This window comes from Rhineura floridana, chromosome 2 (assembly GCF_030035675.1).
Source record: "Rhineura floridana isolate rRhiFlo1 chromosome 2, rRhiFlo1.hap2, whole genome shotgun sequence".
Taxonomy (NCBI): Eukaryota; Metazoa; Chordata; class Lepidosauria; order Squamata; family Rhineuridae; genus Rhineura; species Rhineura floridana.
The window spans coordinates 80,244,177-80,258,502 of record NC_084481.1 but is presented as its reverse complement, the minus strand read 5'-3'; the positions used below and the strand labels follow the sequence as shown (position 1 = coordinate 80,258,502).

Here is a 14,326-nt window from a genome sequence, read left to right as displayed (position 1 = left end):
AATTCTTTAAGAAATATATCTATCAATTTTTTTTTCCAGATAAGCATATCGATTAATCCATCTCATTACTAATTATGATAATCTTATTGTCATAACCATAGTCAAAATAAACATTTCAATTAATCCATCACATCAGAATCTGTTAGGTTCAATAATTTCAGTAGCCATTGTTCTATTATCTCTATTAGTTCCATTTTCCATCTTCCATCTTCAGTAGTCTTGTTAAGTCCAGTAATTTCAATATCCAATCTTCCATTATCAGTATTCCATAATAATCTTGCTGTCAAAGCCATAGTCATATAGTAAGAGTCTGATGGGGATTACCTCTATCCCAAATATTTTCTTGCCATCCATTCTGAATAGGTTGCTGAAATACTGCTGTAAAATCATATCTCTGTTCTTTTTTTCAAAATACACTGGGTCATCTCTTAAAAGTTTTTCCATTGTCACATGGCTGCAGTTAATTCCATAGATTTTCTCTATATTGGGCTCCATCACATCATTCCAGTCCAGAAGATTATCCATGCCATTGATAACTTTATCTCTAGAATCTTCATTCATTTCTTCAGAGATAACATTGAGTTCCAAACAATAGATTTTATTTCTAAAGTCCATAGACTCCAAATCTTGTTCCTGTTCCACGTTGGTTCCAATCTCCGGGATCTCCTCTCTCACAGGGACCCCTATTCCAGTCTCCAGGGTCACCTCTCTCACAGGGACCCCTGTTCCAATCTCCGGGGTCTCCTCTCTCACAGGGACCCCTTCCAGGGTCACCTCTCTCACAGGGACCCTTATATCTTTAATCTCCTGCTTCATTTTACTCAATTCAATTTTCATTATCTCAATCTCATCCATTATTTTCTGAAACATAGTTATTTCCAGATTTTCAGCCACTTTCTTAATTGCCATTTTAAAAGAAAAATATAGGAAAACCACTTCTTATTTCAGCAACAATTGGGTTAATACTCCAAACTTGGTGACATCACAGTATAAACAGAGCAGACAGCCTTATCTCTCCAATAGTTAAGTAAACAAAATGCAGTTCCCAGGATCGAAACAATTAATGGCAATCGTCAAGAAACAGATTCGTCAAAATAAAATAGACCAAAAAGAGAGTAGTCTCAAAACAGTATAATATTTTTCAAAATAAAAATCTGGAATAGAAATCCCTCTTCTGTGTATATCTTTAGAATGCAAATCCAGGACAGCTTTTTGCAACAAAAACAGAGATAAGCTATTAATTAGTGCGTAGCAGAGAGAAGTTATGGCTCCCCAGTGAGATGTCAAAAACTGATCAATCTGGCAAATCTCTTTTAAACAGCAACAATTTAAGTCAAGTAAAAGAAAAATATAGAAAGAAGGGTGCTTGCCTGTTAGTGCGTTCTCTCTTAGAAGATAAGGTGAACGTTCGCTTTATCAGATAGAGCTTGCTGTTAAAAATCCGTCCCACCTTCGTCGGCTGGACCTCGTCCCATAAATTAATGAGATCTGGTCGTCCCAACAAAAATAGGCTTTGAGGTTAATCTCTTCGTTTCTCCCTACCCGGGAGAAGTTTAATCAGTCAAAAAAAAAAGAAAAAACTGACTGATATATCTGAATAAGCTTCTTTTGAGGCAGGAGCCCGTCTCAAAAGCAGGCACAGGCTAAGTCACCCTTCCCGGAAGTCCCCCTGCCACCTCCTTTTAAAAATTATTCTTATTTGCAAGTCTGCCCAGTTCTCAGTTTCAGCCCAGGCAGAGCCAAGGAGCAGTGATGAAACTCAGGACTTGCTCGCCCCCCATCTCTGAGGCTAAGCATGTGTGCCAGTGTCTCCCCTTTCTTCCACCTACATTCCGCCCCCCCCAAACTCTCTCTCTCCAAGATGCTGCAGCAGTTGAGGGTTCCCCCCTCCCACCTGCCGATGCTTGCAGGAGGGGCAGGTGTGTTTTTGTGTGTGCATGCGCTGATCTGTCTTTTGCTCCACTCTCATTCCCCAAGTGTATGCTAACCAAATCAGTTCTAATGATCATCCCAAGGCCTAAAAGCACTAACCCCACTCCTCAACCTATCTAACATTTTGTCTTCACAATCTAGCATCCCCACCACTACCACATTGCTGCTCCTTGATGATGATTTTAAAAAAGCTCAGCGGGTGGCTGAGGTCCACACAGTCCAGCTAAAATTTATTTATTTATTATTGCATTGTTGCTCAAGGTGGTGCACATGGTTCCCCCACCCTCTTCCATTTTATCCTTACACAAACCCTATGAAATAGGTCAGGCTGAGGGACTGTGTCTAGCCAAAGGTCACCCAGTGGGCTTCATGGCTGGGTGGGGATTTGAACCTGGATCTTACTCCAACACTGTGACTCACTGGTGTCGGGAGACAGGACTCAAATACCAATTTGATTGGACCTTTGCATTAAGAAAAGAAAGTAACACCTCCCTGTCTGCAGGGAGCTTTTTATGGAAAGGGATATTTGGAGATGTGATTTTGCCACGCACCATTTTTTCAATAACACAGACTAAAATTATAATGGGGGGGAGTCACGGAAGTTTTTGAGGTTACAAATGGGGTCCTGTACTCATAAAGGTTGGAAACCACTGCTATATAGCTTAACTTGCGAAACACTAGCATGTACACATAAAAATGTAATGTGTGGCACCCCCTGCACGCACACACAACTTTCTGCACCAACCTTTTCATGTACACACACACTTTCCATGCTACCCCTTGCACACACACACGCTGCTAAATATACATCAGTGCCATACGTTACGCTTTCTTCTATTTTTAATTGTGAAGTCCTAAAGAAATGTTTCAGGATTGCATGTTACTAGGCAATTGCAGTTCTCAGCAAGCTTTCCCTGGAGATAAACAAGGCAAGTTGAGATACATTCAGTGAATATGTGACATATTGGTAGAACCTGAGGCTGGTCAAAGAATTTTGTTCATTCCTAGTGTGGAAGTCTCAGAGGATTGCAGTAAATGGTTGCTTATCGGCTCCCTAAAAATATTCCATTGGTTCTACATGAGTATCTATATCTAATATAAAGCTGCTGAGGAAAATACATATAGCATTTCAGGTCATCAGTATACAGAAGATGTCTCACTTCTATCCAAGACCAAGTCCCAAGTCTCATTGCTTACCAATGTTTATTTTATTTATATCCTGCCCAGTCAGGGCAGCAATTTATGTATGTCAACCACTGGAAACAGAGTACAGAGGACCACCCCACACACTGGGCTGGATTCAGGGCTCACTACTTGAGCTAACATTTTGGCAGAGTTGCTGGTGGGCTTTGTAGGTTTAGCAGTTTATAACACTTGTATTTACACCTTTTCCTATTGTACTAAATGTTTCCCTTGCTACCAGATGCACTTAGTTATATTGTTATATGCCCTAACCCAGAGCCCTTGTGAGTGGACGGTGCGCGCGCACACGCACGCGCACGCACACACACACACACACAATGCAATAAACTTGAAAGACAGGAATAGAAGAGTGATAGTAAACAAGCAAATATAACCAACCCAGCTTTTAATTACTGTCACTACAGTGAGGTATATCTGAAAGCATCCTTGAGCATTAGCCATTTAAATTGTAAATTATGTTTATAATTTGTGTGCTACAAAATCAAGTGCAACCCAATATTCAACATGTTACAAGTAAAAAGGTTAACTCAGATTTTTGCATTACACCTTCTCATTACCTGATCTTCAGAGTCTGTGGAATAGAGAGAGTAGCCAGAATCAACATCTGAACGTGCCACTTTTCTTAAAGTGCTCCTGAAACACAAAGATTCTGTATGGACGCTCTTCATCGTACGTACAAAGGGAAACATTTTGTACTTTGATATCCAGGAAATGAGAAATGCTAATAGACAGTAGCAGAAACTCAAAACCAATATTACTCCCAAACAGTATGTTCAAAGGCATTATAAGTTAAATTTGATAAAGAGTTTAAGACTATTCTATCATCTTCATTTCCTAACACAACACTGGTCCCAAATGGCCAGATGTCGTCATCATGACATTTAGTCATTAACTTGCCTTAAAAGTTTAAAAGCCCCAGCATTTTGCCAGCTAACAGTGTAACATCTAGGTTGGGATAATTTTAATAATAAGCTGCTGCTCACATCCTGCACTAATGTAGAAGATATATAAATATACTTACTGTTTTTTCCCACTTGTTAATTTGACTGATCCTGTCAACCTTCCTGAAGACAGTACCTATTAGTTGCACAAACAAGTACTCAATATTTGATATCAGTCTTGCAGCAGAATCGTAACAGAACACATACTCCAGGCTTACAAAAAATTAGGCACTGTGTATTTGTTTTAAAGCATACTCAAAATAACTAGTTTTGTTATAGGAAAGCCACCATGCAAGTCTTTATTTAAATGATTAGAAGTATATGGGCAAGACAACAGAAAAATGTCAGTATACTTCATTCTGCAGCAATGAAGCATGTTTTATCTAATTTTTTTATGCAAACCACTTAGAGATTTTTATAATTAAGCAATATACAAATTCTGTTAAATTAAATAAAAGTAAACTAAATACATCATAAACACAAAGAGAACTTAAATCAGTGTGGATTGATTTAAATCAATGAGCTAAATAATTTTTTTAATGGCTCCAGGTACCAGATCTTTAATTTGGCTCAACCTTGCGAGCCAACTTTGACAGGCGAACAAGGCATTCCACGCGTCAATCACATGACATCATACAACAGGCAGTTGGGCTGCCCCAACCTTCCACCAAAATCCCTTGTGCTTGCAAAGCCTGTCCTCCACTGATTCTTTCAACTTCCGAAAAGGATAAGCATGGGTCCAGCTTTCCAAAAACCCAGGTTTGTTTGCTTTTGTTGTGCATGTAGTGAAAGCAAGCAGACCTCTTCTTCTTTCTTCACTGCTGTATGATGAAGCACTCCCTGTCAGAGCCATTGTCTGCCATGTGCAGACAGCGGCTCTGACAGGGACTGCTCCATGGCTCAGCAATGAAGAAACAGACACTTGTTTTCCAGCACAGCAATGATCTTTAAAACGGGGCAGGGAGACTGCTTCAAAAGGCACTGCAAAACAAGCACCTGTTTCTTCAGTGCTGCGCGACAGAGAAGTCTTTTATGTGACAGAGACTGCTCCATCATACAACAATGATGAAAAAACCTAGGTCTGCTTGCTCTCATTGCAGCAAAAGCAAGCAGCCCTTTTTTTTAAAGCCCACCCCCACGGATCCTTTTAAAAGGTTAAAGGGATCAGCCCTGGGCAGGCTTTCCAAGAAGGTCCCACCCATCAGCTGATGTATCCAGTAATGTCAGCTGATGGGCAGGCAGACATGGTTTGGGGGAAATGCTTTTGGGGCCAAAGGGGATTCCAAAGGGCCATAATTGGCCCACAGGACAGAGATTCCCACCCGTTTTAAAATATCAAGAAGAGACCCATACTTCACCTTCTGAAATTCATGTATTTCCTGCACAAGCATGAATATTCACTGGCTGCTTTAATGGATAGAACATATTGGTTTCCGAGAGCCTTTATGCAATGCAGGGACATCATAACACTCTGATCAAAATATATTTTTAGAGATGAAATAAGAAAGAAGTTTTCTCTATATATACACAGACTAGGTAAGATCATATGACTTATTTGAAAGCAAAAGCTGCAATACTATGCATATGTATTGGACATAAATTCCACTGAAGGTGTGAACATGCATCTGATCAGCCTGTAAATAAATATCCAGCACTTTCCAGAAGCATGGTCTCTTAGTTACTAGGCAAAGCAACTTTTCTCCATGAGATATAAATGTCCCATGTTGTTTGGTAGGTAGACTAAAACATACTTCCAAACTGAAAATGGAACACGTTCCAGAGCTCAGGTAGTCAGGGAGCATAAAACAAGAGTATGTGAGTACTCATATGAACTCCTTGGATGATACTACTGAGACAGAAGATGACATCAGCTGCAGCCTCAGGCCTGTAATCACTTATTCATTTGATTGAGGACAAGACATTATTTAACTTATAACACTTAACCTCAGAAATATTTCCCCATTGCTTTCTTTAATATAGAACAGCAGCCTTTAAAACAATGTTCAAATGTAGGTTTAATGTAGGCTTATTATAAATTCAGATTTTATTTTATTTAAATATACATTTACTATATTACTTCTTTAAAAATATTAAAGAACTGTTTTTTTAAAACTGATTTTTATACACCCAAGCCTGATTTCAGTTCTTTCAGTATCTAAGAGTTACTTGAAGCTGAGCTCTTCAAATTCTGAAACATCGGCATTAACAGATTGAATGGCATTTTCACAGCCATAGCCATGGGAAGGGAATCTGCAATGGCCTATCCCCCCACCCCAAATCTTCATACAGCTGCAGGAGAGTGGAGAGTTAGCACATCGCCCTCCAGATGATAATTCTATACCTCAAGCTTACCTATGGTCATTCCATTTTCTTTTTTTAAAAGTACCTAGCCTTTTCCACTTATATCTAAGGATTTTTTAAAGACATACTATGAAGTCCCATGTACAATAGCACTGTATAAATATTAATAAAGACATCAGTACTACTAGATGCTTATGTAGTTAAATCTACACTCATTTTGTACAATTAACAATCTCTAAAAAACAACAGTCCACACCATCACATTTGTGGGCAAAAACCCCCCAAACAAACAAAAAACCTCAAGGAGCTTGTATTCCAGAAAGGTGGCCGTGTTAGTATGCTGTTAAAACAACAATCTTGTGGCACCTTAAAGACTAATAAAATTTAGAGTAGTTGAGGAGTTCGAGGACCACGCTCCACTTCATCAGATGCTATCTGTCATACACACGGCGATGGCGATTGTAGTGCACTGAGGTTACATGGAAATGCAGTGTAAAGAACAAATAGCTTGTAGGGCACTACAAGACTGTTATTTTTGCTTTTACACGCCTAGAGAACGCTATGCGAAAAATAACAAGTAGTTCTCGTCATTCTTCTCCCTCCCGTCTCAAAATCCCCCCCAACCCATCGCTTGCGAAATATCATCTTCCCTCGCCGTGAATGACTCTAAGAAGGGCGGGAACAAGAGACCAGGACTTTTTTCGGGCTCTGTAGGAAACACGAATTTAATGGAAGGGGAGGGAGTGTTTACTTCCTGCCTTTTACCTTGTGTCGTACGGAACCCGGCCTCGCCATTTTCACCCAGCTAAGAGAACGGGAGCCCGGGCAGAAAAAACAACCCTTCCCCAAATCCGATCGATGAGTCCAACGGTTACTCAGGGAGAAGAACCTAGCTCCACCCCTTGCTCTCATTCAGAGGCAGCCGCGGCAGACCGAGCGGGAAGGGAATAGGTGGGAGGAAAATAAGAATTCGGAGATCTTCTATTGGCTAAGTTGGACCAATGGAGGCAGCCAAGCGCGAGGAAGGCGCGGCTTAGCCACTTTGTCGCTTATTAATTGTCGGAGTGAACGCTGGGATGACCCGGAACGGTATTTAATTTGCATACTTATACCTGTTTAATTGGAAACGAGCGCTATAGAGCTGGATAGAACTTTACTTCTGGGTAGATAGGAATAAGCTTGCACTGTTAAGTAGATGGTGCTATCCCGACTGGGGCGGGAAGGCTGTCTCTAATTGGTGGAACCAAGATGGGGATTTCAAAAACTAAGTATTGCAAAGCAAGTCGTGCTCTGATTTTGACAGTTGTAGGTCGAATAAAAAGTCCTGTGATACCATCCAGTTCAAAAAGCTTATTATAGTGTAAACTTTCGAAGGGAGGACCCTGCTTTTGGCTTCGGAAGCTCATGCTGCTATCAAAGGGTTAGCTAAGATGCCAGATGTGTCATCTTGTGGTTGTTTTATAAAATAAAATAAAGCAGTTTCTCCAGTGCCACGGCCCTTTTATATTCGTTTTAACATATAATGCTCTTTCTTGCAGCTTACTCCAGGTGCCGATGATTCTTCCAACAATGCAACACAGTCGGCTTTGCTATTGAGTGCTACTTTTGCTAATATTGGGACATAATAGTACCAAGCGTACAAAAGTAAAAGATTAAACTTGACAGTGTCAAATAGATGATTACGGTAATATTGTTAATTCCTTTGGTACGTTACCTTGCGCTTCTCGGAGCAGAGGATGAGAGAATGAATGAATGGGCTACTGGACACCCAAGTACTTTACTCACGAAAACAGTTTGGGGTCAGCCAGAAAAAGAGGCTGAAGGTAGGTAACGGGTGAAGGGCTTTCTTTCCGTGTTGGTCCTCAAATCCACCTGACACTGTAAGCCAAAGCTTCGACTTTTGGCAATGTGTGTTGAGAGAGAAATACATTTCTCTGACTTACCACATCTACCTCCAAGACTGCAGGGGTCAGCCTGGGAGGACGCTTCACTAATTGCTGTTGCTTGGTGCTCAATTTGGACGGTGTTCCATGGGAGATGCTGAGAAACACGCTTGCATTCTGCTCCTTAGCATCCGCTTTCACCCTCACGCGAGGAGGCGTCTGCATTGCAACCCCTTCCTCTTCAACTCACAGATGTCATCCTCGTGCCTCCTACTCCACTCATGCTCCCACCCCCACAGCACTTATTGTTCATAAATTTTTACTACCACCCACCCATACACACACCTTTGGGTGCTGGGCCTCTAGTCCCACTTTTGCTACGACAAGAGCTGGTGCCTCCCAACACAACCCAAAGCAGTATCAGACCTCAAATGCCAGAGAGAAAATATGTGTTTCCAGTTGTTACCTAAAAGTCATAAAAGAGGGAGGCAGCCTTATCTCCAAAAGGAGATCCATAATTGAGGTGCTACCACAAAGAAGTTGCTATCTTGTGTCACTGCACAATGGGCCATCCAGTGGAACTACAAGGGCCTTCCCTAATGCTCCACATGCAATGCTCTGTCACATGTTTTGATCCTGTCCCAAAGTCACAGTCTTTTGGTCAGAGGTCATCAGCTGCATAATATGATTTTGGACATCCCTTTGAGATTTAAAGGTGTTAATATTCTATAGAATTATGTATTGGTCCTTTGTAACCTGACAGGACAATTTAACTGGCTTCTAAGGGCACTCATACTGCCTCAATATCTACCGTTCCAATACTGGAAGGAGAAATCTACCCCACCCTCAATCATACAGAGGGTGTGACTCAACTGGCAGCATATGAGGTGACCTTTTGTAAACACAAGAATGATGGGAAGTTCTCTGATATATGGACTCCTTATGTAGATCTATCTGCTGGAATGTCTGAGCACTGGGTTAGTCTGGACCACCAGATGTCTCCCCCTCCTTCCCCTTAACACATTGTTTTGATTTATTACAATTTACTGTGTCTTGACTGTATTTGTTTTCTGTTTCTTTCTTTTTGAAAAAAAATCAATTAAAAGCTATTAATAATCAAAAAGAAGGACCTCCCCTGAAGGCTGCAGGGCCTCAGTTGGCAAATATAGAGAGGGTCTCCTTCAAGTGTTTGTGTCCTAAGTCCTTTAGGGACTTAGGTTTAGAATTTACACTTTATATTCAAAGAACACTAGAGCAAAAATAGAATATAAAATATAATACAAATAATAAAACAAATGTAAAAACATGATGCCTACAATAATTAAAAGATGCAGAAATAAAATGGTCTAATATGTATTTGTACATTAGCGGTAACACCTTGGCTCTATCCCAGAAGTGCTGGAGTTTTGAATACCCCTTGACAGCTGCCAAGGCACCTGTGTGGATTATTCCTAATGGGGATGAAGGTGTGGTTCACAGCCAGCATTAGAGATCAGCATCATTGGGCATCTACTGACCCTGGTGGGATCCACCAATAACCCCAGAGGTGGGTCAACCCTTATATTTAGTTTCAGGGATTAATAACATAGGGCTAAAATGTAGATAATAATTTGCTGGTGCCAGAGCACTCCCACTTTGTTGCCATACCTCCATTTTGCTTGTGTGTAGTTGTCAAGTGAGCCAGGGCCAACAGGCAAGTGTAGTGGTACTTGATGACCAGGACCAGGATCCACACTTGACTCAACAGAAATTGAGATGAAAGTGTCCCCGTCTCCTGTCCTGAATGCTCCAGAGTGGGAGTGGTTAGCTTTTTATTTGGCTCAAGAGGCATACTGAGAGTTGGCCAGCCCTCCAGTGGCTGCAAGCCAGCAGTGTGCATGGCCAAACTGTGTGTTGCCAACAGACATTCACACACTCACCACACATTCAGACAAACACACATTCAGACAGTTCCTCCTCCTGCTCTTCTGCTGATGAGCCAGGGGGAGTGTCCTTCTCATCACACCGTTGGGCTTCCTCTCCTCCCAACCCCATATTGCAATGGGGAGGGAAAATAGGCTGTGCTCTTCAGATATTGGAATTTCTCTTCCCATCCTATCACTGCAATGGGGAAGAAATCTCTCATCTTGCAAAAGTGCCTTTTATCTCTCTAGTGTGGTCCTTGTAAAGACATTCTGTTTCCTTAGAGCTAAGGCCTTTTAGGAATAGCACCGCACAAGAGGGAGAAGAGGTGCCTTTGCCAAGTTAGTGGAGGTAAGTAGAAAAGAAGCAGCACCCAACTTTGGCAGAAGGTTGACTGGCCACAAGAAGCAGCTTCACAGTTCAGATGCAGCCCACAGGCTTGCCACCCCTGTGTAGTCCAGATGTTGCTGGACTACGACTCTCACAATCTCTGACCACTGGCTGCATTGGCTGCTGGGGATGTTGGATTTGGAGTCCAACAACACCAGCAGGACCACAGATTCTCCAGTTCTGGATTGTACAATGCATGTGCTTGAAAAGAAAAGTTAAATATTAATCTACATCAGTACTAATGAAAAGGCAAACAGATTTCCATTGTACTTACTGGAGGTCACAGCGAAGGAAGGATTGTGCCTCTGGTTGTATATGTGGTTTAAAGCAACAGAGGCTGAACAATAAATGTATATTCACTTTTAAACTCTCCAATGGGGTGCATATTTGCTTGTATTCAAGGAAGTAGATCCAAATTTCCAGGTCTTCATTATTTTAAAAAGTTATCATTCCACACATTAACAAAAATCAGTATTAAAAGCATCTTTTATAAATCTGCTTATAGAACTGGAGAGTGAAAATTGTACTGTAGGGCAAAGGGTACAGATTACAATGTGTTTTTAGAGTCACTCTATTACCTATATTGCCATTATGGTACCTTATTTCATCTGTGTAACATTCACAGTTGTATCTGCTCATATTGTTTATAAAATATAATTTATAAATTATAATGGAGAAAGTGAATCCCAGATCAGTTAATTTGATATGGGGAGCGCACTATACAAGAATAAACATACAATTGAATAGTCACTAAAGCAAACTTAAAGGTTGCTCCAAAGGCCTGTTACAAAGTTTACTTTTTATATAACTAGGGATAGGAATCCATAGAAACAATTCTGAACTTTTGCCCTGCAGATGAAGGCTTCTGAAATTCCCGCCAATTCCACGTGCAGTGCCAGGTAATTTGAAATGCAAAAAGAGGGGAGAAGGGTGGACCTCAAATATATTTAATATATTTATACTATTTGGTAGTCTATGATATTTATTTGGGTGGACGTGTGTATATCATAGCACCAGAAAGTTTAACAGTAAACTGTACTATATTCCAGTGGCAACTTCTCAATCTATGTTTCCATCTTTCTTATTGGTTGCTTTGCCAAACTGTTTATTAACAGACACAAAGGGAAAAAAGAGGATGAGAGGTTGGCCTATTTGTAATTCTTATTCTGTCCTCTATCTCGTCTTCTTCCTAGTAACATAGCAGTATATGATGTACTGAGACCTACTCCAACCTGACCCGTGGATTCTGGGTAAAATCATTCACCTTGATCAAGCCGTCTGGCCCAATGCTGTATAGAGAACATAAAAATAGAGGTTTGCTCAATCAGCAGGACTTGTTCTGTATGAAACATTCTACACTTTTTATGTCGCACATGTAATTGTAGTATCATATTCTGTCTTTCCAAATGTAATTTTTGCTTCTACCTCTTTGAAAATTTACATTGATTTTAAAAGAACTTCATTTAGTGTAGTAGTAATACATGAAGATTAGACTGCAAGTCAAGGAATGCCACAAGGCGGCAGCAATCATGTATATCCTGAAATGAAGGCTGCTTTCACACATAACACTTTTCCTAACACAGAGCCAAAGGGGATAGGGACGTTACAATTTAAAACAGATGCATAAATAAAGAATTTTTGCTATCAGTGGTCACTACAATAGGATTAACTATAAAATGTCAGGGAGAAGGGTTGAGTGGTCCACTAAATGCCCTCTCAATGGGCAAAAATAAGATAAAGTTGAGAATATTTGTATTCATTTCAGCTAAAAGTATGTACTTAATTATTTCTTGTTGAATAAACAGGACATAAAATGCTTAATTTTTGTTGAATTGTGCCCAAAGGACTTCTAGAGAGATCCCCCCCCCAATGTGAATGGGAAAATATTTTAAATTCCTAAGTATCAGAATCAAGAGGTGTTGCAGAATGTTGGGTTGGGACCTGCAAAACTAGGGTTCAAATCCCCATTCAGGCATAAAGCTTACTGGATGACCGTGGCCCAGTCACAGCCTCACAGTGTTGTTGTGAAGATAAAGTGGGGGGGGGAGAGAAACATGTATGCAACCTTGAGTTCCTTGGTGAAAAGACAGGATATAAATGAAACAAACAAAAATGTTAAGGAACAGCATTAAGGGTTGTATCCAATGCTGCACAGAGTTCCTCTCATACAACGGGATTTCCCCTTTCTCTCATTCCTCCACACACCCTCAAAATCTGTTCCATAGGTTCCTCCAACTTTCTGGAACAGATCTTGAGAGTGCAGGGGAAGGGGCTGCAGGGGAGAGGAGAGGAAAGTTCCATTGCACATGTGGAATTCTGCTGTTCCGCAGAACAGTAGCATTGGATATGAACTTAAATTTTCAGAAGCATGATAGATCAAACGGGATTTTTCCAGCACTAATTAGTCTGTTTAATGTGAGGATCTTATATATGCAGCCCTGCTAACAAATTGGCTATAGGACTTAGGTATATCTGTTTCTATATCTGTAAAAGCCACTCCATCTCAACACCATGCTAGAGGTTAACAACTATCGTGTAAACAGTCACATCCCTTGACATTTCTTTTAACTTGTACGTATTAGGTATATTAGGGTTACTTACATCTCCTGTTCGATGTAATTCAGCATTCGACTGACATGTGATGCTGAAATCTCCCCATCTACTTCAGCAATATAAGTGTACAGAAACTGGAAAGTGCTGAAAGGGATACGAGCTGGTCCACTGTCATTCTCATTGGATAAAACCTCACATATTATCTTCAGAGTTTTTGCAATAGTCTATTAAAAAAGAAGAATTAGTATCAAGCTTGATCTAGTATCATAATATAGCAACTAGTTATTATGCATTTCTAGAAATATTATAAAACGGACAGAATCTGGCTGTAAAGGCATAAACTAGGGAAAACCATTGTGGTGCCCTCCAGATTTCGTAGACACCAACTCCCATCAACCCCACTCAGTTTGGCCAGTGGTTGGGATGATGGCAGTTGCAGTTCAAAGCATTGAGCACGTTGGCTACCCCTGCCATAAACGGAATAGTGAGGAACTGTTTATCTTATTCAAGTGAACAGCTATTAATTCCTTAGAAGGATTCCTGAGAATTATAGCTATGTGGCAAGTATAGTTTTTGAGAAAGCTAGTATGGTGTAGTGATTAGAATGGGAGGAGCCCAGGTGCAAATCTCCATGCAGCCATGAAGTTCAGAGGCGGTCATGGACCAGTCACGCTCTCTCAGCCTAACCTCTCTCGCAGGATTATTTATTTATTATTATTTTATTTATTAAATGTATATCCCGCCTTTCCTCCCAGTAGGAGCCCAGTGAAGATAATGAAGGGGAAACCTTGTATAAAATATGAAAAACTAGAAAGCCACTTCAGGAATACCATTTAATTTTACTAATGTGTTAACATATATCAAAGAACAGTAGCCATGGTGCAGAGTTACTGCAGTACTGATGATTTCAGTGGGTTTAAGCACACTTCAGTCTTTGTTAGATTGTGGCCAATAACTATATATAATCAAGCTTTATACACATCTCTTTTTGAGGAAAATCTTGGCATCACATTGTACACAAAAAGCCCTTGTCTATACAAGCTGATGTTACTCTGTTCTGGGAAATTACTATTCTCTCCCTGATGTATTTGTTATTGGTCTATATGCCTTGTATACTCCTTCCTGTCAGGAAGAAGCCAGTGGCCAGCTTGTGTGGGTGAAGATAAGCCAGATCTGGAAGGTTGTTCCCTGAGAGGCTGCAGTGATGCAGCTCACCACATG

General features: G+C 40.6%; 2 protein-coding genes and 1 long non-coding RNA gene across 15 annotated transcripts in view; 1 reads left to right on the top strand and 2 right to left on the bottom strand.

Moving 5' to 3' along the window:
• CCDC14 (coiled-coil domain containing 14) overlaps positions 1-7,367 on the bottom strand; it is a 25,395-nt gene extending 18,028 nt beyond the window's left edge. The window contains exons 1-3 of one of the 3 annotated variants that reach the window (XM_061609060.1): positions 7,143-7,367; positions 4,157-4,212; positions 3,693-3,768 (exon numbers count right to left, since the gene is read on the bottom strand). In XM_061609060.1, coding sequence (XP_061465044.1) covers positions 3,693-3,768; positions 4,157-4,212; positions 7,143-7,289 — 279 coding nt within the window. In that variant the 5' untranslated portion in view covers positions 7,290-7,367. Of the gene's footprint in view, positions 1-3,692; positions 3,769-4,156; positions 4,213-5,434; positions 5,527-7,142 lie in introns of those variants that run through there. The other 2 variants (XM_061609059.1, XM_061609062.1) reach the window with 2 other exon arrangements.
• LOC133376612 (uncharacterized) lies at positions 7,149-14,326 on the top strand. Of its 5 annotated transcripts, none has more exons than XR_009760537.1 (5): positions 7,149-7,466; positions 7,916-8,200; positions 11,365-11,451; positions 11,746-11,866; positions 14,235-14,326. It is a non-coding gene; the product is annotated as an uncharacterized LOC133376612 (long non-coding RNA). The 5 variants fall into 5 exon arrangements; XR_009760538.1 differs by lacking the exon at positions 14,235-14,326 and adding an exon at positions 10,447-10,513 and having other exon boundaries at positions 11,746-12,617; XR_009760540.1 differs by lacking the exon at positions 14,235-14,326 and adding an exon at positions 9,629-9,806 and having other exon boundaries at positions 11,746-12,617.
• LOC133376611 (ropporin-1) overlaps positions 10,939-14,326 on the bottom strand; it is a 63,273-nt gene continuing 59,885 nt past the window's right edge. For all 7 annotated transcript variants that reach the window (XM_061609063.1, XM_061609065.1, XM_061609064.1 and 4 more), the window contains 2 exons: positions 13,154-13,329; positions 10,939-11,841 (listed from right to left, as the gene is read on the bottom strand). In XM_061609063.1, coding sequence (XP_061465047.1) covers positions 11,775-11,841; positions 13,154-13,329 — 243 coding nt within the window. In that variant the 3' untranslated portion in view covers positions 10,939-11,774. The remainder of the gene's footprint in view (positions 11,842-13,153; positions 13,330-14,326) is intronic.